This window comes from Lissotriton vulgaris, chromosome 6, assembly GCF_964263255.1.
Source record: "Lissotriton vulgaris chromosome 6, aLisVul1.2, whole genome shotgun sequence".
NCBI classification, from domain to species: Eukaryota; Metazoa; Chordata; class Amphibia; order Caudata; family Salamandridae; genus Lissotriton; species Lissotriton vulgaris.
The window spans coordinates 310014040-310037932 of NC_141694.1; the positions used below are offsets into that span (position 1 = coordinate 310014040).

A 23893-nucleotide genomic window follows, 5' to 3' on the forward strand; every position below is an offset into this window, starting at 1 on the left:
ATGTGCCAGAATGTGTGGAGCGGCCTGAGGTTGACCGGTTTGTTGAAGATCTCATACTTAAACAACTCCTGCCCCATGGCCTCTCAAACTAATTCCTGGGTACAGGGCACGCAGTGTCCCTGGCACCCCACCAAAACCAGGAGTCCCCCTCCGCGTCCCATCATAGAGCACAGATTTCTAGCTATAGAAACAGGGATGTCATCCTGCAGACCGCTCTTAGTGCCCCGCCTGTCAAGAATAACAACCACACCATCAGCTTCTTCCTGAACTTTACTCTCAAGGTTCAGCGACAACGGCGATCCTTTCTGGAGGTCAAAAGAGCGTTTGGGGAAAGGGAAATCAAATGCTCCATATTGTTTCCAGCAAAACTATGCGTGGTGCTGGAGGGAAAGACATTCTACTTCGTGACACCGGAGGAGGCCTGGGACTGGTTAGAGGGCTGGAAAAAGGATGGAGGATCGGGACCCTGTGGGTGGAGGGGGGTGTGGTACTCTGATGCTGACCCTCCACACCAAACACCGGATCAGCAGGTCAATAAGCTTGCGTCATCCTGCTGATCCCCTTTGTTAGCTGTCTGCTCTGGGGAGAATCTTATCCTTTGGGTCTCCTTGTGGGATACATTGAACATGGCTTGTGGGACACTTCGAACATTGAGCTTGTCATCAGTTAAGTTAATGTTTGGGTTTATGTGGGGAGTTTCTGTGAGCAGGGTATCACAGTTCCCCTAAGTCTGTCTAATGTTTTGGGGCGACAGGTGCTCTGCATAGTTGGGGGGCCCAAGGTGTGTGGGCATTCTCATGCATAAGACCATTCCGCTTACCATACAGAAGACATAACTTGATCCCCATGGGAGATTTTTTAGATGTGAAGGGACAATGGGAGGCCACCACAATTAATACTGCTTCCATTTATGTCTCATCCCCCTGGCCTCCAACTACATGATGATGCCTTATCGAATTTGGTACACTATTGCACACCCTCCCTGAGGGTGGGTTTCGTTTTGGGGAGACTTTACCACCATCCATGATGAGGTAGCAGAGCGATGGCCTCCTCACCAGTCCACATTGCAACGTAGGCCCTTAGTGGGTTTTATGTAGGCCCAAGGACTTATTGATGCATGGCAATCCCTTAATCCCACAACACAGCAGTATATTTATGGACAGACAATCAGCAGCGATAATTGTCGGGTGGTTATAGACTCGTGATACCTTAAGGTACCTTATATCTGCTGTTATCTCGGCCCAGACTTTGTGGGAGGCTTACAAAATAGTGATCAGAGATCAGGGAATAGCCCAGATTGTGGGATACAATAAAGAGAAGAGGGCCTGTGCTGGCTAGTAGTGGGGGACCGGGGAGACCTCAACTACAACCAGGTCTTGAAGCAGAGGGAATATAGGGATGTATGGCCACTGAGGCAGCCAGAAACTACTTCCGTACTAAGCAACATTGCCTGTAAAAAGTGGGCGATCAAGCTGGGAAACTCCTCGCTTGGTTGGCTAGACGGGACGGAGGTCCCGTTGGTTTCTATGTTCGAAATAGAAGGGGTGGTAGCTACGGTGTTTGGAGATTTTTATACCTGCATCTATCCCTCGGCTGACATGGCAACCCTTGAGGAATCGTGAGAGCTTCTGGCAGATATCCAAATGCTGTGCCTGTCACAGACATAGAAGAACGTGACAGATAGAAATCTAACATAGGAGAAAGTGGCGGGCACCATTAGTGCTCTCAACTCTGATACAGTGTCGGGGCCCAATGGACTTCCCATAGAGCTTTACAAACTTGCAGCGACAGAGCTGGTGCCCAGCCTGCTGCGTATGTACCTGGAAAGCAGAGAGGCCGGGATACTGTCATGAGATCGCAGAGTAGCCACTAAAGTGAAGATAGCAAGCCGATTGAGGAATGGGTCCTCTCACTGGCCCATTTCACTGTTGAATGTGGAAGTTAAAATTTTAGCAAAAAAACGTTTGGCCACACGTCTGATTCAGGTGATTAGCCCACTGGTCCATACAGACCAGTCCAGCTTCAAGCCGGGAAAAAGTACAGCGTTAAAGCAGCGTTGCTTACATGGTGTCTTGGGTCGAGCAGACCGGATCCCAGAGGATTCAGTCATACTGTCCTTGGATGAGCTTATGGACTTTGTCACAATAGAGTGGTCCTTTATTTGCGCTGTGCTGGAAAAGCTTGGATTTGGTCAAGGTTTTCGGTCCTGGATTCGGCTCCTACACTCTGATCCACTCTCCCAGGTGGTGGTGAATTGGACCGCTATGACGGGCACCTCTTTCCCCCTTAATCTTTGCCTTGATCCTGGAACCATTGGTGGCATGGGTAAGATCAGATGCAATGATTAGAGGCCTGAGTTCGACCGCAGAATGGAAAGATAGAATTTCCCTCTATGCAGATGATAATCTGCTGTATGTGGCAGAACCCACTGAATGTGGCAGAACCCACTGAGTCCCTTGAGAGACTCATGCAAGTATTCACAATACACCAGATGTATTCAGGCTATATCATCAATTGACATAAATCACTAATATATGTTCTCAGAGGCGAGACTCAGATTTTGGGGATTTTTGTCACATGTGATCCTGGGGGTTTTACACTACCATTGTGTAGGGTCAGAGTGGATGTCCAACATTGGAGTGCCCGCTACTTGTATGCGCTCCACAACATGCCATACCCGGTTCCTGCGACCTGCTTCCAGATCATTGATAATTAGGGGCTTAGCCCTCTCTAGCCTAGGGGTCCCTTACCTATTGCTCTCCAAAAACTGACCTGAAGCTGGTTTGCGGGTGGTATATCCCTTCCTGATATAAAAAAAATACTACAAGGCGGCACAGCTAATGGCCATTTATCACTGGGTTTATCTCCAGAGGAGGAACCGGCATAGAGGATGGACAGGGATAACATGAAGCCTGGTGGCCATCTCAGAACCATTTACCTGGGTCCTGGGGCTGTGCTTACACTTAGCCCTACTGCTACAATGGTTGCACTTTGGCATACCACACTTCACAACCCGAGGTGGAGGTACAAAATCGCACCAGCCACCCCCTTGTTGGATGGGACTAGTTGGGCACCCTGGCCACACGCGGTGAGTTTGATATATAGGCTTCATAGGTCTGTCAAATGTGGGTGATTTGTGGACACAGGGAGACATACTTTCCTTTTCTGAGCTGCAGGAAGAATGCCAATTGGCCCTAACTGAAACCTTTCGCTCCATACAGGTCAGGAGCGCCCTTTGGAGGGCAAGTCAGAGGGGGCGGGTCTCCCAGAGTCCTCTCCACTTGAGGATCAGTTGTTAGATGAACACATGGCAAGAAAGGCTATCTCCCTTACCTACCTCAAATTGATAAATAACTCCCTGATCTCATAACCAAGCTGCAAGCGAGTTAGGAGAGACAGTTGGGGATTTGGAGAACAAAGAGCGGCCAGAGGCCTTGGCTTCCCCTAGAGAGGTGGCCATATGCTCCAGATTTCGATTGGTATTGAAAATACTCTACTACCCTGGTTAACCCCTTCCATGCTCATGACAAGCTCAGCTCGTCATGCAGTACACTGCTCGTGTGCTCATGACGAGCTGAGCTCGTCATGAACAATGGGATTCAAGGGAGCTCCGCATCCGGGATGAATTGCTGTTGCATTCAAGGTGTTAAAATGTGTGAAACAACCATGTTGGGTGCCCTAGGAAGTGTAGTCAGGATGGTTCCTTTTTCCATATGCTGTGGAGTTTTCCCATGCTCCATAATTATTGGGAGGTGGTACTCGCATGTCTCAATGAAGTGGCAGGAAGTAACTTGGCACTGTCCACCAAATGGTGTCTTCTCAATGTGTGGGACGAATCAGACCTCACTCGTATGGACCACCTTTGGGATTGATGGTGGCCAAGCGAAGCATAGCTCGCATGTGAAAAGCCGAATCGAGTCTGAGCTTAGAGGACTGGAAGAACAACATGGATTGGTGCATGCTGGCGGTGAGGATGGTATATATGGGAAGGGAGTACCCGAATAAATGGTTTAAACTATAGGCAAGTGGAGTGAGTACAAGGGGGGCCTCTGTGAACCTGTGGGTCGATTTGATGATGTAATGTAACGATAAAGTTACTGATTTAACTGCCGACCTGACCTGTTGAGTACAGATTGTCATGGTCCAACGTCGCAGGGTTGCTATCCTTCTAGGTCTCGGTCAAAGACTGCTGCTGTTTTTTCTTTTTTTCTGAGCTGCATTGTATAATGTTACCGCAATTAATTTTGTTTCATTGTTTAATAAAAAAGAAATGAAAAATGGCCTTTGACCGCACCTGTCACCCAGTGTCCCATGCATTCCCATTTTATCCCTGCATTCTATGCTAGGCAGAAAGGCATAAACACTTTGTACCTCCAAGCAGAAAATGATACCAGTTGTATTTTTTCCACATCAGCTCAACAACATTCTGTTACATCTCATTGCACAACACTACCATTATCTACAAAGAGTTCTCCTTTCCAGAGGATATATATAAACAACTGTAATATTTCATCTCATTACCAGCAAGATAAAAGCTTATTCCATTCTTTTGATTGTTTGCAGATTAATGTAAGAAAAAATCTGGAATCCATATCTAGGCAGCTAGAACGGGAAAAAGCCCTGCTTCAACACAAAAATGCAGAATACCAAAGGAAAGCTGAAAATGAGGCTGACAAAAAGCGAAGCCTTGAAAATGACGGTAAGTGGTTTTTAATGCTCTCGATTGAACTGCTGATCCTTCCAAATATTGATTACATCCTTGTGTGCAAGAATTTACAATTTGTATTATTTTTTTTCTCCTTCTTTCAGTTAACAGTTTGAAAGATCAACTGGATGACCTTAAAAAAAGAAATCATAACTCCCAAATATCCAATGAGAAAATCAATCAGCTACAGAGACAGGCAAGTGTTTTCAGTGAAAGAAATAGAAAACATTAGCAGAGCTTGGGTTGGAGTAATGGAAATTTCATTAATCAAGTCCTGACCCACTGTAAAATTGCCTGCCCAAAATTGTGGGCCTGATCTTAAAAGGAGAGCAGATAATTGTGGGGCAACTAACGCTTAACTTCTGATTGCATGTAAGTAATTGGTACAATTTCCCTAATCTCTCCCAGCGCATATCTTCAGATTTGGTAGTCTGCTCTCCTTCACACACTCTCTTGGCATGGATTGCAGGTAAACTGTAGTTAGTGCCAGCATTCTTAGCACTGTGATTGCCTGAGACAAACTCAGATTTTTAGAGTAGATGTTCGGAAACTGCCGACTTTATTTAGCCTGGGATTTTGTCACCCGAATATGAATGAGCGGCTCCTCGCTCTTTCAAGTTATGTCAGTGAAAGCCTCACAAGCAGAACACCTCAACCAAGCAGTCACTTCGCTAGCCGGCATTTTTAGTAGTGCACCATATCTGTGGCTGTAATTAGCTCTACAGCCCCTTCTGGCATCCCTGGCCATGAAGTAAACCTTGCTTTGAAGGAGATAAGCCGCTGCTTCGACAGCCACGGTTGAATCAAGAAATGGTACTGGAAGGTGCCTTGTAGTACTTTGTTCCTCTCCTTTACCTCAGTATGTGCATTAGGAGGATGATTTGTGTCAGCCTCAGGACAGACTTCAAATTCCTAAAGCATTTTAGTTCCTCTGCTTAATTACTTATCTGTCCTCTCACCCAGAAATTCTGTTTGCCTATTTCCCTGCTGCAGACTCTGTTCTAGATCTTGGTATTTGAGTTGTTTCTAGCAGTACTTTCACTCTTGCTTTATTTGCATTGTTTTATTTAGTTGTTGTAAATATGCTCTAAAGAAGGTATACGTTTGTAACCTTTTTTTTTTGTATTGTCCACTAAAGGAATAAAAGATGCGTCTTGTGAATGAATGGGTGGCCTGCATGGTACCAGGCTCTTCGTGTCTTTAGGACCTCTACCTGCAAAACGTGACATTGATTGTCACTGGCACTCTGAGAGTGCTCTTCCTGAATGACAGTAGTTGCATGGTATTGGTTGCTGTTCCAGGGTGGATGAATAGCATTATAAATAATAGGATGGCCATCAAAAATGTGAAAGTATGTGGTATGTGGTTTAACTATTTCTCCAATGCAGGGGTTCCAGGCAAGAAACACGGTTGCAATACATGTGATTTGTCAGCTTACTTTCAAGGGCTTAATATTGAGCAGTATCATGATGCGTATTGTTTTTATGGCTTTTATTCACGCTTTTCTTAATGAAAACCAATACAACGTCTTATGCAGCCTGATATTCCAGAGGCCTGGCATTCCCTGAATTGCTTATTGTGAAGCATAGCACCAGGTCATTCTTAAATTGTTTTATTCCAGCTGATGGATTTGTACTATTTCCAGTCCCCAGATTAGTATCTTTTATTAAGTCTACACCAAGGAAGGTAGTGATTCTGTGAATTAGAATGCCTGTATTTCTTTGTCCCTTCCCAGCACTCGTCTTATAAAAATGGCTCCTGCGTCAAGATCATGAGCTGGAGTTATAATATACTGATAACTGTATGCCACACCCCTTTTATAAGGAATTTGGCTGGAAGACCCTGGCCCTCTCTGACCTATCCTTTTAGTACCCGTTCTGTGAAATTCTGGGAAGAGAGGTAGATCTGTTGAAATTATTAGGTTTTGTGTTAGATATGTAGGTTTTGCCTTTGCCTGACTTTCCCCCATCCCTCAGGGAGCGGAAGGAGTCTTACGTTGCTTTATAACCATCCATACAGAGTTCCTATTGAAAGATTGGCCTTACTGGCAAGTGCTTCGTACCACCACCCTTCCTATAAAATGGAAGCTTTTCACAGTTTGTTTGAAGTGCTAGGAGTAAAGATAATCGAGGCTTAGCACCCCTTTGTGCTGAAATGTTTCAGGTCTGAAAGCTGTATTATACTACTCAAAATGTGTTACTGCATTCTTTGGCCATGTGGAGAACTGTCCGTTCTTCCATTTGCTTCTATGCCCCTACATTCTGTTCTGAGATTTTCTGCCTGTATCCTGTGGGGCTGCTTAAAAATGTCTTTTAAAAGAGTTGATCCAATGGATTTTAATGCCACGGTTGATTTCTCTGCTTATGTCTGTTATTCTCAGCAGATAGGAACTGGGACATGCTGTGCTTGATGCCACACTAATAGTCAATAATGTGGAGGCTGTGATCTTAAGAAAAGTCATTCTTTTAAACCTTTAAGACCCAAGATGTTTCATCATTCTGTACCCTGTGATAATTCTTCTGACCTTTCTGGTTTTAGGTTATATGTTGAGCATTCTAATACTGTATGGCGATTTAAGGCTAAACTGGTATGGTTTTCTGTGGCTGCTTTGCCAGTTGCTGTGCATGCAGTGCAGGGTTGCTTTCATGGACCCTCAACAAAAAGGGCACGCTTCCGTGGTATCAGATTTAATGGGCAGTCTTTTGTAGTTGTGGATTTAATGGTTTTAGCAGCTGACCTGTACATACATGGCTTGTGGGTGTCTGCTGTGTGGTTTGGTCGAATACCTGCCATTGCTTGCTATATTTTTGATATTGAAATTGTGATGGGAAAAGGTAGAGAATGGTGATAGTCTGATTACTTATTATAAATTCTTAAGCTTCCTCATGTGTTTGGTATTTCTGTAGCCCGAAACTAGCTAAAATGCAGTGCAGCGCCATACCCGGTCAAAGAGAAACACATAGTCAACGAGTGATATGAGGGATAGTTGGGTTGTAGACAGTTAATGCACTGTGATGTAGTTAGTGTTCTTTACAGAGGTGAGTCTTCAACTCTTTCCAAAAGATGAGCAGCATTAGAGCCGTCCTGATTGATTTATGTGGATGTTGTTACAGATACTGGGTGTGTAGATGCACCTTGTTTCTGCTTAGGTGCTTTGTTAGTCTTTTTTTACTTGTCTTAGTCTGATGATGTCTTGGCTATGCCAATTACCACCGGAGATGGAGAACTTGACTGTAAGCGGGGGTACTGGTCGTGATGGTCTGTAAATCATTCAACTAGTATTGGAAATAGTGCATCCTGGAAAGTATAGCGAAAGGAGTTGCCACCAGGATGGCGGTGATGTGGTCACATTTCCTCAGGCCCTGAGTAGGATACTAGTGTGAAATCTGGGAAGCCATGGAGCACGGTATTACCACCATCCACTTGCAATAGTACAAGGGTTTGAACAGCAGTTGTCAAGTCGTTTCAGGAAAAAACGGTTTCACTTTCTTTAGAGGAAAAAGCTGGCCTTTTTATGTATTTTTGGCAGTGTTCCTTGAGTGTGAGGTGGTGTCCAGGGTGAATTCAATTGACTTCAGATTCAGTGAAAGTTGGGATTCAATGCTGTCATGGTTCATGCCATTGAGCCTCCTTATGACAATTCTGAATTTCCTTCCTTCCTCTTTTGTGGTCTGTGTTGAACTATTGTGGTTTTGCTTGAATGTTACAAACCCAATTAATGACTCCAAAATCAGGTGTTTGTCTCGGGCAAAGGTGCTAAAAATAGTTACATGAAGCCAACTTTGCTACTTTTACGTTTTAATTTGCCAATGCTGTTGTCTCACTTTCCCTCAAGAATAAATGAAACTTTACCTGGTGAGCTAGGCAATGTTTAAAAATAATTTCTCTCTCAAATGTGTCATCCTACCGCTCCTGCAGCTAGATGAAGCCAATGCACTTTTACGAACAGAATCGGACACCGCTGCCAGGCTCCGAAAGAACCAGACTGAGATGTCGAAGCAGATCCAACAGTTGGAAAGCAACAACCGGGAAATGCAGGATAAATACTGCATGCTTGAAAGTGCTAAACTCAAGTTGGAGAAGGACTACATTAATCTGCAGTCTGCCCTCGAGTCCGAAAGGAGAGACCGAAGTCATGGCTCCGAGATTATCACCGATTTACAAGGTATTTGAGCCAACACTGCAGGAAAGCGTGATTTGTTCCAACAAATTGGGTACTCCTACCAGGCGAAATCAGTGGTCAAGTGAACAAAAGGACATAGGGCTGATATAACCAATTTGTGTTCACTTATTAGCTCTGGAAAAGTGAACTGGCTATTAAAATAATTCAGGGATAAATACAAGTTATACAAATGGCTTAATACATGGTTAATATACCCCAGTCATACGTCTACTATGTTTAATATCATCCAAAAATTTAGCATTTGCCAAACCGTTCATTCGGTTTGCATTTTGAGGTCTTATATTTGCAAAGAAGTTCATTAAAGGGTGCAGCTTACTCATTGATGTGATGTAAGTTAACTGATTTCAAATTGTTAAAATGCTATTGCGTTTTGTATTTCCTAATGTGATGTGGTTAGCCTCACATTGAATACGTATTACCATAGCTGTTTTATAATAGTTTTAACTGCAAAATTTAATTCATTTTAAAATGGCGAACACAAGACTAGAAAGTAAGATATTCAGAGGCTTGGACATTGTGATGCCCTTATTGTCTGGTTTATAATATATGCCTAGAGACCCGTTTCTTCTCACTGTGCCTTTCTAAGCACCCTCTGGTGGTTATTGCTGTTGTGCAATGCTTTGGAGCAGTGCAAAATAAATAAAATTAGTATCAAGTTTCACCCTCTTGATTATAAAACAAGGTACTTTTATATGCTTGAAGGGGCTGTCAGGATGTATAAGTGGCACTTAAACAAATCCCACATGACATAACTTTCTATGCAAGAATACAGACTAGAATAGAGTTGGAGCAGCAGTTTGCTACAATATTGAAGGTTCCTTATTATCTTGTGATTTTTAAATTAGCACGAATATCTGGTCTGGAAGAAGAGTTAAAAAATGGAACAGGGGCATTGACGAAGGCTGACCTGGAGAAGAGACAGTTGCAGGAGAGGCTGTCCGGTTTGGAAAAGGTAAGACTTGCCAGACATTCAGTTTATGCCATAACATCGTGTTTCTTGCTTGTTATATGACGTTTTGTGAACGTTCTAATTTTCTCATTACAAAATACATTAAATGTTTTGTACGTAGATTATCTAGAATAAAGCAATAAAATAAGCAAGTTTCTGATGGACCTTTTTAGGTACAATATACTGGAAATGTAAAACGCTTTGCACTAATAAGCCTGTAGAATAACTTAAAAGTTAGGTACTGCTGCTGAGACCTATGTGCAATCTGCAAGTTAGACGTTAGGATCACTGCATACCTTTCTCACCCCTTTATTTCAAAGGGAAAAGTGCATTGGTATTCTGGCGATACTAAGTAATATTTATGACATATGTAAACAAGCACTATATAAGAGCAGCTTATCTAGTTGCCAATTTTGTCAGTTTGTTTGCATTTGACCTGTACAATTGCCTTTGAAGGAAAGAAGATACTAACAAAATATGTTGCATATGCACGTAAGATTAGAGTCCAGCACTTTGAAGAAAGTGGTTATTCACATATGTCATGAAGGGAACACTGGTAAATAAGTAAACTGGACAAGAGATCCATTACTTAAACCAAAATAGAGGGAATGACATTAGATAGCTTTCAGTGCCCCATTTCTTTGCTTCATCAAGGGGAAAAGTATGTTGAAGACATATACAATATGGATCAAAAGTAGTGTGACTATGGCGCTTATGCATTTCATTGTTCATCCTTTGTTAAGGAGGGACTTGTTAAGATCATTAAATGTCAAAATGGGCTTAGGTTAGGGCAGTGGTTCTTAACCTTTTATCCGGGGATTCCTGGGGGTCCGCAATGACTACTCAGGGGTGAGTGATTGCTTAGAAAATTAAATAAAAATTGAATAATAATGGATTAATAAGGTGTTTATAAATAAAAAAGAAACATTTAAAATTGACACTTTAAAACTTTCTAAAAATGTGAATTCGAATTTGGAGCCTAAAAGTTGTTAGTATCCTCCGATTGATTTGTGGGAGCAGTCACACAGAATAAAGTATGGAAAATGGATGGCCTCAGTTGAATTTAGAAGAGCAGCAACCTTTATATTACAATTAAAATTAATTTTTTATGTGCGTTTGTGAAATTTAAATAAAATATAAAAAATGTTGTGTAGCTGTATGAATGCTTGTGTCCATATTTGTGTGTATTGTCTTGTGGTTCAAATCATTAAAATTGCCATGGATTCCAAATAAGACGCTATGGCGATCCCAGGATTCTAATAAGTGAGGGACCCCTGGATTCCAGTAATTATGAAGTGTGGGTCCACAGAAGTCACAACTTTAAGAGCCAATGCATTAGGGTATGTCTCTACAGTCTCTCCTCTGTTCTTACAAGAATTTCCCAATTTGGGGATAGACTCTAGGGAAGATGGTGTGGAAAGAACAAACAAGTTATGACTTTCAGATTGTGTTGCAGTGTCCGTTCTGCAGCAAACCACCATTGTTGGAATGGGTGCAAATATTAGGAAACAACTTTAAAAGTATTGGGTAGGACTGGCCAATAGAAAGGCCACCATGGTACCCAGGAACAGGATTGTAATGGAAACTCGACCTAACATTAGCAAAAACGCAGCCACAGCATGATTTATATTGCATGTAAAGGATTGCTTCAGTAGTTAATGACAGTAAAATGTTAATCAACTGGGCCTTCAGGTGTGGAGGAATTTCTATTTTGGGGAAAAATATTTTGATAGTTCGCAGGAGAGAACATTTCAGTTGTACTGTCTGTGACAGGCCTATATCCGGTTGCAAAAGGACTATAGAGAATGTAATTCTGAGTGATTAGGGCATTAGATGCGCTCTAAAGCCTCAAAATCATACCCTATGTGGCACAGTGCAAGAAGCGCTCTGCCATTCTGTGTTGTCATGTTGGAACTGGTCCTTTTATGGGCAGCACGCTTTCTAGACGTCTTGTTCGGTTTTCACCAATTTTAGAGATGCCAATCTACAGCATGCTTCTGCTGATGGTGTCACTGCTACTAAATCTACTTATCAACAATAATTAAGTTAAATCCAGATGACATAGAAATGCTTTACAGCATAAGGGGCGTTTGAAAATGGACAATATTAACATGCTGCTGTGTCCAGTTACACATACTTAAATGTCTTTTATTTTTTCAAATGCCCAGAAACGCCCATACATTCTCCCACATTAATTCTTGAATGTTAAATGCCTCATAGTAAACAAGTTGAATAATGCTCTTCGCCTTAATGGCCTCTACCAGTTAGTTTAGCACTCTACTGCTTTGAGTGGTCTGTAGTATAAATCTGTACCGGTTGGGTGTTATTCCAAGTACCAAATTGATGGTCCTCAATAGAGTGAAGCAGAGGTGTTAAAACGAGTCCTCAAGAAAAGGGAATCTAGCTCTTCTGAAATTTACATTTGTGGCATGTGTAATAGATGCACATGCTCTGCATACTTCTGATATCTAGTGTTGGGCTCGAACATGTACATCTTGTTTTTCTTCGACGAAGTGGTTGAATCACATGGTATAGTGACTTTTGCCTTGACTGGTAATGCACATGCACATGGACATCACCTCCATAGTTAGATTGTTTTCGTCTCCCGTTGTAATTGGATGTTCTTTGCTGGGGTTCTGAGTCAACGTCATGTTACGCTGTTCGTCTGAGCTTCTCGAGTTTTCCTTTGAACAATCCTTTGTTACACCAATGTTTTCTCTTTACTGTTGTGGTCCTTCCATGGGATCTGGGTAGTCAGTTTCATTGATGACTCGCACAGACCTTCACCCCTGTCGGGCCTCCCCTTATCAAGTGTTGTGCTCGTAAAAAGATAGAACTGTGATGCAAAAGACACTTTTTCGGTGTTGTCCAAAATGCCATTCAGAGTACTTGTGGGCACATCAACGCACGGTCTGCAACCTCTGCATGTCCTCGTCTTGCGGTCGAAAAAGGCAATTCAGAATTGTTGTGACCGTAGACTAGGTCGGCATGCCATGGAACAACATCGAGCAGATTATTCCCTTGACATCCTTTAGGAAAATGGACGGAGAGATCGATGTTGAAACAGCTTCATCATTGAGCACAGAACCTGAATCTCCTTCAGACTCGGAGATCCAAGACCCGCAACCAATGCTGGGTCACTATCACGAGACAACTGCTGTGAGTACTGGTATACAGCAGCACTCATCGCCCCTCAGGGAGCTGGGCATCGGCCTGCAACAGAGGACACAGCCTTCCAAGCCCCCACGATCTCCCAGCCATGGCCGGCACCAATCTAAGAGTTTAAAGCTGACCTAGTCTCTTGCAATAAGCCAGCTAGAAAAGACCTGTCCTGCCTTGGTGCCGACAGCTCCATCGGCACCCTCAGGTGGCTCAATGCGACTTTGGAGCCGAAAAAATGTCTGACGTTCAAGACAGCCCCGAACCCGAAACAGACTTTGTCATCCAGTCGCCTGTCCACAGCAGACTCTAAAGATCAGAAGCTGCCAATCTTACAATGCTTCCAGGAGGAGTTGGACTTTTGCTAGGGAAGACTGTTTTTTCATCCTCACACGGGCTAAATGATCGCAAAGCCCCCACCACAGGTGCAGTAGACTCTCCCTTGCCAGAGGAAGCTCACCTTACACTGGCGTTGGGACCCCCACCGTCTCCAAAGTGGAAAAAACATCAAAATAGAGGCAAAAGTTTGTTGCCCCTAGACCTACTTTTCAACTCTTCTTCCTCACCTTTCTCCTCCATCTCCTCCTCCTCCTCCTCCTCCACCATGGCTCCCCCCTTTTTTGCCAGGAGGGTCTACACATTCATCTTGCAGGGAAGGGTGTCCTCCACCCTTAGATCCTTTTTCGGCTCCTGATGACCTGGAACTTCAGAATGACCCATAAAATGATTATGGGGTTGTCCCTCCAGATGCAAGTGACCCTGCCTTGTACCCTGCCAAACCTTCTTATCCTTATGATACCACCTCAGATCATGAGGTTGTACACACAAAGTCTACCGTTATCAAAGTGAACCTACACACCGTACCAGAAGAGGAGGACTTCTTGGTGGAAACGCTCTCCCACCCTCTGCGTGCCTCCTAATTCTTGCCTATGCTTTAGGGAATGCTTAACCCTACGCCGGAGGTGTTCAAGGACCCAGTTAAGGCCAGAGTTGTCACCCAGACGGTTGACAAAGAGCCCTCACCCTCTGACTCACCCTACATTAGAGGCCAGCTCCCACCAAACTCATCGGTTGTGCGTGGCACCCTCAAAAGGGCCAACATTCAGGATACTGGGGATGACCCGCCCCCTGACAGGGTCTGATGCGACGGGGAAAAGAGTTGCCTCATAATCTGCGACTCGTTTGCGTATCACCTATTCTGTTGGGTTGTTGGCGAGGTACGACCGTGCCCAGTGGTATGAAATGGGGTAGCTCATATAACATTTCCTGTACCAATACAGGTAGGTTGTGACTGAAGGGCAGACTATCTCCAATACTTCCATCAGGTGTGCTCTCGATGCAACCACACAATTGCACCAAAAACTATTGGGTGGATGTCCTAGCTTGACATCAAGTGTGCCAGGCTGTACTACGTACACTTTTTAAAATCTTCAGTAGTATCCAATGGCTAGCCACCGCCTTACAAAGAAACTGCTTTACTTTCTGTGCAGAGCATGTGTATCTACAGCTAAATATGCCACAAATGGAAAAAGTTACCCTTTAAGCAACTGTTTGTGGCATGTAGTGCTGTAGATTAAAATATGCCACCCTCATCCCTGGATGCCTTTCGGTTGTTGCGGATGTCCTTTTTTCTCTTTAACTATCTTTTCTTTAGCATGGACTTCTTTATGCATTCTTATTCTCTATCTCCAGCCACACCTGCTGTGTGGAAAACAATCTAACAATGGTGTTGATGCCCATGCGTATTACCGATCCAGGGAGGAGTCACTAGAAAAATAAATTGTACACATACAAGCCGAACACTAAATGACAAGAGTATGCAGAGCATGTAAATCTACAGCAGTGCATACCATGAAGAGATGCGAACAGGGTATATAACATTTAAATTTCTTCAAAATTGTCCTCTTTACACATATGGAAAATGAATTTGTATACACTGTGTAAGGGACAGAATCACTTGCATTCTTAATGGATAGATATTTAAGGTTGCATATATGGAGTTCAAAGCCATTCTGAAGGTCAGTTTCATGACATGCCTTGTGGCAGACTCTCTATTCAGGTATGCTGCACCCATAGTCTCAAGGCTAAGTAAGTCACCCTTCTATAAAAATGTACATGTTACATTAGTGGGAGTTATCACTTGTTACACCTTTGTTAGTACTTTTGCTTTTTATTTTCTCCCCGTTCTTTTTTAGCATCAGGATAAAAACCTTCTGTTGACTGAACTAGGGTTGTGTAAGATGTGCTGATCATTTATACAATGGAGGTTAGAATTCAGGGACCTTAACACTTATGCGTATATCCACACTCATGTCTTTGAACTCTAAATTCTTCATTTTGCAACAGGAAAAGAATAATTTGGAGATAGACATGACATACAAATTAAAAGTTATACAGCAAAGCTTGGAGCAGGAGGAGGCAGAGCACAAAGCCACAAAAGCACGGTTGGCAGACAAGAATAAGATCTACGAGTCCATCGAAGAAACAAAGTCTGAAGCCATGAAAGGTAATCTTTTCGTACTGTGTGCAAAAATCAGTTTAATATAGTAATTTATATAATTGCCGTTCTCATGGGGGAAATGCAAACATTCCCAAAAGCAATTGATTTCTAGCAGTGTCTCCTGTAGAATAGAAGCCAATTATAGACTAACAGGAAACATCTTCTGTCATAGTTTCATGGCACACATGCTTGATAGGGTATAGTAACCTTGATCAGTATGCTTCCTTAAGACTACAATGAGCGAAGGCTGGTAGTCGCTGGACAACGCTTTTTTGTAGTAAGGCCATATTTAATTTGCATTGCATAAATAATGCTCTTTGGTGTGTCTCGTTCTGGGCCACCCTCGATACAAGTCAACTGTCTCTCTGTAAGATTTGCTTCTATTAACATTGATGTGCAAGCCATGGCACCTCAGATGCAGGATAATGGTACTAATGCCTGGTGAATGTTAATTTCGTAATACTATTCCGTAAAATTTGTTGTTTACTTTTGTTTTCACCAGACATGGAAAGAAAACTTCACGAGGAAAGAATGTCCAAGCAGAGAGTTGAGAACAGTTTGCTGGAAGCAGAGAAGCAGTGTTCAATGCTCGACTGTGACCTTAAGCAAGCGCATCAGAAAATGGAAGAGCTGCTGAAGCGAAAGGAGAAGCTGCACGAGGATGTAAGTATAGTTGATGCAGTAAATTGGCACCATTTGTACAGGGTGTGTACTGAATGTGTGCTTCTGTGCCTACTTAAAAGGTTTTCAAAAGCTTTCGAACATCCTTCAGTGAGTCGGCAAGTGAGAATATGTAACCTTCATTTCATCTGTGGAACCAGTGCACCACATTTTTTAATTTATCCAATTGTGTGATCCTGTGGCATCAATTTAACGTTCCATGTTTCTGTCCCCTTATGTGCCGAATGTTTTAACACTTGGAAACTGATTCAATACTAGCATTAAGAACTGTGCAGAAAAATGGACATTTACCTTAAGAATTATATGCCCTCAATTTTTTTGTATCTGGATCGTGATGGGCAGCAATTAAACAGACTAAATAATGGACCTTGAAATAATCATACAAATAATTCTGTATCTTCAAAAACTAAACTTACCTGGTTTTCCTATGATGTGGCAGTTTGGTACAATCAACTGAGTTATTGCAATATACAACAGTTAGTATGAAGATGTGAGGACTAAGGAAATACTGGTCAAGCCCCTCATGACACATTTCTGAGCTGTTAATGATTTACTGTTGTCTCTTTTACTTGATTGGATTATATGAACTGCTAGTATCTTACATTATAGAACATGAAAGCCATTGAATAGATTCTTCAGAAAAGTAGAAACCTTCAAATTGCAAATAAGATTTCCCTAATTAGGATTACTCATGATTACTGTATTTTCTCCACACATTTCCTAATAGTATTTTCAAAATGGAGTGAATGATAGATGCTTCTAATAAGGACAAAATAATCATCTGTTCCATCTATTCAATGTTTCTCAGCTCAGGCCACATAGATGGTGACAAATAATTAATACATCCCCTGTGCCTTTATTCCTGTCACTAGTAATTGGCCCTATATTAACTGAAATGTGCCTGTGATAACCTTATTGGCCTTAAACATCTCTGCAATGACAGTAATCACTTTCTTTTTTGTGGCTGTAGGACACAGAGTTGTTTCCTTGTTGTGTTGCACTGTGTTGTTTAACAAAATAATTCTGTACTGGTTGTAAGGAAAGTGGTTTATTATATAGTATGGTCGTGCAACCTCATCAGTTATTAAACTCACAAACCCATGTTGAGTCCAGTCAGGCTTGTTTGCAAAACTTTTGCACAACTCTGGGTAACTGTGGCTTCGAACAGTCCTGCTTTGTCAAAGGAACAAGTGCAAATCATTTAGAAGGGCCAAGACAGCTGAATAAGCAAGAAACCAGACGCAAATAAAATCTGACAGCAATTTATGAAAATAGCTCTTTTATGAATTTTTCAGACGCCAAACTGAACAAAATTCCCCAGAGCTCTCTGGTGGTACAAATTATTAAGCAAATAATAAATCCCTGCTTTTCATTTAAATTGCAACTACCCCGGTTAGCGGTTACATGGAAAACTTTTATAACGTTATGTTTGGTTACTCTGGCCCACTTTGGATGACCAAATCTGACCAGGTGTAAGTCCTAGGCGTCGATGGGGCTTGGCAAGGCAGTTACCTTGCAGTAAAAGCAGTCTCTAATCCAGTTCTAGGTTCAGTTGATGAACTACCACAATTATTGGAGTGGTCATAATGCATGGCATACAGGGTGATGATCGGCTGGTGGGGACCTTTCCGGGGCCATTCCTCAGTCCTTGCACATGGCGAGGGGACTTTGGTCACAGAGGTCATTGTCCCTCGAAGTCTGGTCGAACTCCAGCCAAAAAACAGTTGCCACTGATTACTGATAGCCGATTCAATTTACCTGAGGCTAGTATTCATTTTGGGGACCAAATTGCAACCTGACAACTCTCCCTGGTCCAGCAGACTTGGTTGCAACTTTTGAGCATGGAGACTCAGTCTCCCAGGCTGCTGTTTGGCTTCAAACTCTCCAAGACCTGCTTCTTCAGCTTTGTGTCCTTGTAGCTGTAACAGCAAGTCAACCAACTGACTCTTGGAGTCACTTCTTCTGTCTGGGACACGGGGCGACTTTTCCTCGAGCAGGGTGCACGACAGGCGCAGTCCTCTTTGCTAGCCTAAAGATCAGCAGGAGCTTTCCAATCGTAGGTCCAGCATCTCTTTGTCGGGTCCAAGGAACAGCAACATTAATAGGAGTTGGAACCTGATTGGGTCTTTATCACTGAAACTTGGGTTAATGTAGCCTCAGGACCCACCTAATTGATGCGAATCCGAATAACTACTCTATCCAAAGGGTAGATAGGGTGGGACGCATGAGGGGGTTGAATTGGAGATTGTTTTTAAATCACAATTTGAATGCCTCATTGAATCAGGATTGAATCCCCACACCTGTGAAGCCACCCACCTTAAATTCATTCTCCCAGCCACCTGCGCTTTTGTTGGGCTACTGATTTACAGACCCCCAGGACCTAGACCGCTGTTCCTTCAATAACTAAAAAAGCTTCTAGACAACTGTCTGACTATCATGGGGGACTTTAATTTCCACCTCAAGGAGAGGGACAGCCAAGATTCTAATGCTCTTTTAGAGATGCTCTCCAGCATCGGTCTGCATCAATTAGTAAAGGCTCCAACTCACAAAGCGGGACACACACTGGATGGCATCTCCTCCAATGTTCTAAGAATCACCTATCAAAATACCATACCTATTTGTTGGTCCAACCACAGTGCAGTGTCTTTTGATTTTTACTCCCCATCTATAGCTGCTGACCACAGAACCCCTCACCCCCGAACAGATCCAGAAGCTGGAAATGAGTCTCAGCTGAGACCTAATCAACACTCTAATCAATACTCCCCACATAATCCATGAGGATCCTGATCTTGGGGCAGAGGACTTTGCGACATGGCTGGAATCTGCAGCTAGTAACTGTCCCGTTTGAAGCTACATGCCTGTAAAAAATGTCGTCCTTCGGCCCCCTGGTATAATGACAGACTCCCAACTGTTAAAACAAGCCTGCCGTCGTTCTGAGTGACCTTGGACAACAACCCTACAGGAACAGGAAAGAACGCTATACAAATCAAGTATTGAAGAATACAAACTTGTACTGGCGGATGAAAAATCCGAATACTGTACATATAAAATTGAAAACTCATCTTCCACTAAAGAGTTATTCAAGCTAGTACAACATCTCTTGACCTCTCAACCCATAGCAGAACCAGAGATCTCACAAGCATTCTGCGAGTAACTGGCCACTTTCTTTCAATCTAAAATCATGGATATTTAAACAGGCTTAGATCCAAACAAACCATGGTGACAATGGTATGAGCATTGTCTGAGGGCTGCACTCTCATGTCTCACACAGATTTTGCACATACACAGGGCCTACTAGAAACACTGTTTTAACCCTTGCTACTGTAAACGGATATATTCGTCAACATTGGGCACTGGACAGTTCTGAACTGAACACACATGATTGTATACAGCTGATACATACCATGGGACACAGCCGTCATCTCATCCGCTGGCTGTATCGGCGCCTGCTTACGCACATACTAGTTTCCTGGGTTCCCCTGCTAACAAAGTGGGAGGAAGACTTTGCACATAACCTCTCCGACAAGGAATGGGCCTTCCTCCTTACATACCCGGGGCAGATTTCACATAAGGCCTGCTTCAAATGTATTCAGTTCTCCATTCTAAACTGAGCTAATCTTACACAACACAAACTTCACACTATATTGCTAAAAATATACTCTGCCTGTCCCCGTTGCTGCAATCAAAAGACGTGAATCTCCTACATATGTTATGGGCCAGTTCCTCACTATCCTCTTATGTGGCAGATATCTGTGCGACGTTATTAGAGCTATCTGAGGTTGATTATTAGCACGCAGTGGAAGTCTCCATTCTTGGACTCTGCTCCAGGCCTAAGGGCAATAAGGTGTTAACACACTTTGTTGATCTGGCTATCTTAATTGCAAAGCGCCTCTTTACAATTTGTTGGGCATCTCAGACGGTGCCCCTTATTTCACAATGGCGTGATAAGGTGATATGATGGGGAGCAGCTGAGAGTGGTGCCTTATGCAGAGAGGAATATAGAGGCTTAGGAAGCGACCAATCTCTATGGAATGGGATGCGTTGCTTGAGGCCTTTGCTGCCCAGGAGCCTGTTGATGTTTAACCTAGCTTGGATTGAATTCTTTATAATATGTTATCATAGCCTTGATTTGAGAGGCATCACTGGTATTATCACAGCCTTGATTTGAGAGGCAACGCTGCCACAATACCCTATGATGTAGTAACAGTATAATATAGGAGATGGGTTATGATTTATAGTGCACTCCGACCTTATGAGAGTTCCTGGGGAAATAGCGGACGTTATTACACCAACCACCAACCAGGTTTATACACCCAGTGGCATGACATAAATGTACACCTGCCTGCTTGTGACGATGTATGCTTTGCAGGACTTGCTGAAAGGGTGGGGTGGGAGTTTATTGCTTATGTATAAAAACTTTTTCCAATACATTTAAAATATCCCTATATATGACACAGTGGATCCTTTATTAATTCTAACACCTTGTATTATGCTTATTGTCAAGTTCCAACCTCATTTTCAGACTATGAATAATAACACACGTAATGCAATGTTTCATTTTGCCAGATATAGGTATTTGACTGTAAATGTAGAAGCAATAAAGTTTGTTTTAAAAAAAACTGAGGTCTGGCTGCCAGTGATGCCACTTTTATGCCCAGGACTTGCCCTCGTGGGATGCGGTGACTACTAGCCAATCCGCTACCAGGTACCCTTCCACCTGATGATGACTTAATGCATAATGTGGCATCTACCGAGCCCAATGTGTCATGTTATGTTATGTTATGTTAAGTGTTGCTTATAAAGCGCACTGACACCGGAGCTTCCTGGCGCTGGTAGACAGAACAGAGTGAGGAGAAGGTAGAGGTAACAGAATCTACGTGGGGGTAGGGAAAAGGTAAGTTTTTAGCATTTTCCTAAAGTTGAGAAAAGAGGAGCAGGATTTGATAGAGAGAGGGAGGAGGTTCCAGAGCCCAGGGGCCAGCTGGGAGAACCGGCGTCCGCCGAATCTCTTAGTTTTGCTCCTGGGGATGATCAACAAGTCAAGGTGGGCGGATCGAAGATTACGTGTAGGACAGTAAGGGTGGATGGTAGATTTCAGGAAAGCAGGGGAAGGGCAATGAAGTGCCTTGAAGGTAAGACAAGCTACCTTGAAGGCAGCCCTTCGCTCAACCGGGAGCCAATGCAAATTCATAAGCAAAGGTTTAGCTGATTGCCATCTGGGTGTTCCGTGGATCAGGCGGGCAGCCTGGTTCTGGACGATTTGGAGGCGTTGAGTCAGGTATTGTGGTAGACCGTGATAGATGGCGTTGGAAAAATCCAGACGGGAAAGTACCAGCGAAATAACAGTTTGGGTGAGTGCTGCCGGGGGAAGAAAGTGGCGGATTTTGCGGATCCTCCGAAGTTGAAACATACAGGAGGAAACCACCGCTCCCACCTGAGCCCTGAGAGAAAGCTCGGTGTCGATGATGACACCTAGACTTTTTACTGTTTTTGCAGGGACGGGGGGGGGGGAGCCAAACTCTGGAGGCCAGAACTGTGGACCCCAGTAGGTGGAGCTGAGTCCAGGAAGTAGGAGCTCAGTTTTACCGTGGTTCAACTTCAATTGGTTCTGGTTCATCCAGAGTTGGATATGAGTTGTGGCTCCATGAAAAGTTTTGATGGCATTTGGTGAGTTGAGGGGGAAGATGATCTGGAGATCGTCAGCGTAGTTATAAGTGACGATGTCCCATTTCAGAAGTGATTGAATGAGTGGCCGGAGGTAAAGATTAAAGAGGAGCGGGGAGAGGGAAGAGCCTTGGGGAACACCACAGGATGTGAGAGTTTTTTTAGCAATGTAGGGGCCAAGGCGGACCGCCTGTGTTCTCCCCGTAAGGAAGGACCTGACCCACTCAAAAGCAACGCCCTGGATGCCCGCCTGCCCGACACGGTGGAGAAGGATGTCATGATCCACCGTGTCGAACGCGGCCGACAGATCCAGTAAGACGAGGGCTTGGGGTTTTCCCGCGTCCGCGTTGCCTCTGAGTGTGTCAAGGACTGCCAGGATAACGGCTTCTGTAGAATGGGCGGGTCTGAAGCCGGCCTGGGTTGGTACAAGGTAGCCAGAGGATTCTATAAACCTGGACAGGCAGCGAGTGACGTGAGCCTCCATAAGTTTAGAAAAATAAGGGAGAAGGGAAATAGGGCGGTAGTTCGATGGCTCCGTCATGTCGGCGCCAGGTTTTTTTAGTAAGGGTACCAGAATGGCTTCCTTAAAGGAAGTGGGGCAGATGCCGCTGCTGAGGGAGCTATTAAGTAGATGTAGGATACTGTCAGGTAAATTGAGACATATGCTCCGCAAAACGGACGGTGGGCAGCAGTCATTTGGGGAGCCGGATTTTACACGAGTGGCTAGTTCCGCCAGAGAAGAAGAGTCTAGAGCCGGAAAAGAAGTGAAGGACAGGGGGTTATTGAGGGATGTATCCGGTAGTGACAGTTGGGGGAGTGAAGGAATGGATTTTTTAATTGTGGAAATTTTTTCTAGGAAGAACGAGTTCAGGGTGTCACAGGCCTCCTGAGTAGGGGTCTGGGCTGGTAGGGTCCTGTCGTCTGTGGTTAACTCGTTCAAAACTCTGAACACCTCCTTAGATTTGTTAGCTGCCAGAGAGATTCTGCCCACTTCCAAAATGACAGAACCCCTTTCTCGGTGTGTGGAGCTTGGTAGCCCACCCTCAAGGTGTAGCTACCTGAAGGCTACACGCCTGCAGGGAAAATCTTTGTGGCAACTGTTTCCCCTTTTCTTTCCCCAACGCAAACCTGTCCATCAGATCCAAAGAGCAGCCCCTCTTGTGTGTCCATTATTTGCCCTTCAAAGGCGGCTTCCCCATTTGGGCTCACTCTATATTTGGCCTTCCTGCCAGGAAGAGAGATTACATTTTCCACTGGTGGGCACTTTGTGTTCCTTCCTGAGTCGTTCACATTTCGGCACCTGGAGGGCAAACTGCTGTCTCGTGGCCAGCAACCGTAAACCGACACTGGAAAACATGGGCAACTGAGTGGCAACTTTCTAAAGTTAATTAATCAAAAAGAGACTAGCTAGGAATGGGGTATAGCATGATATTTATATTATAACCATCATGGTGACTCAGTATTGTTTTGTCAATTGGTGGTGGCACCTGCTGGGTGTCTTTATAAAGCCCTCACCCACCAACCTAGTTGGTGGCATGCTTCATCATCGGGCCCACCCAGTGACACCTAGCGTGTCCCGGGTGTGCTGCGACGCCTGATTACAGCGGAGCAGGTATGTCACTGTGTGTGCGGTGAAGGGTGATAAGTTTGTGAGTTTAAAACGGCTTGGCGGGGGTCCCAGTACCCAAGGGGTAAGAACACTTTATTAATGGGCCTCCGTCAGCGGTTAAAAATAAGGCTGTGGGACGTTAGAGGCGAGTTACGACCTCCTACGTCCTTAATGTGTCAACATGTTTCAGCCAGTGCCTTATCAATATTCTGGCTTTCTTCAGGACAGATAAAAGGTGTGTGTAATTAAAACTAGGGGGTGTGTAGTGCAGGCTATGTGTCTACACGCCCTAAAGTGTATCTAACTGTGAGAGGGGGGGATTCCCTTCTCAAGATCACCTGTACATATAACATAAAATGACAAAGACAAAACATACATGGGAGAAAAGAGTCACTAGGAGATATTTATCATAAGTTATGACAGCCGGCTAAATAGCGAATGGG

At 43.7% G+C, this 23893-nt stretch overlaps 1 protein-coding gene across 3 annotated transcripts in view; it reads left to right on the forward strand.

Annotated features, from left to right (window-relative positions):
* ROCK2 (Rho associated coiled-coil containing protein kinase 2) overlaps window positions 1–23893 on the forward strand; it is a 582433-nt gene that overhangs the window by 428511 nt on the left and 130029 nt on the right. For all 3 annotated transcript variants that reach the window (XM_086926333.1, XM_086926334.1, XM_086926332.1), the window contains exons 13-18: window positions 4564–4699; window positions 4810–4901; window positions 8624–8870; window positions 9734–9840; window positions 15343–15502; window positions 15999–16159. In XM_086926333.1, the coding sequence (XP_086782459.1) occupies window positions 4564–4699; window positions 4810–4901; window positions 8624–8870; window positions 9734–9840; window positions 15343–15502; window positions 15999–16159 (903 nt within the window). The remainder of the gene's footprint in view (window positions 1–4563; window positions 4700–4809; window positions 4902–8623; window positions 8871–9733; window positions 9841–15342; window positions 15503–15998; window positions 16160–23893) is intronic.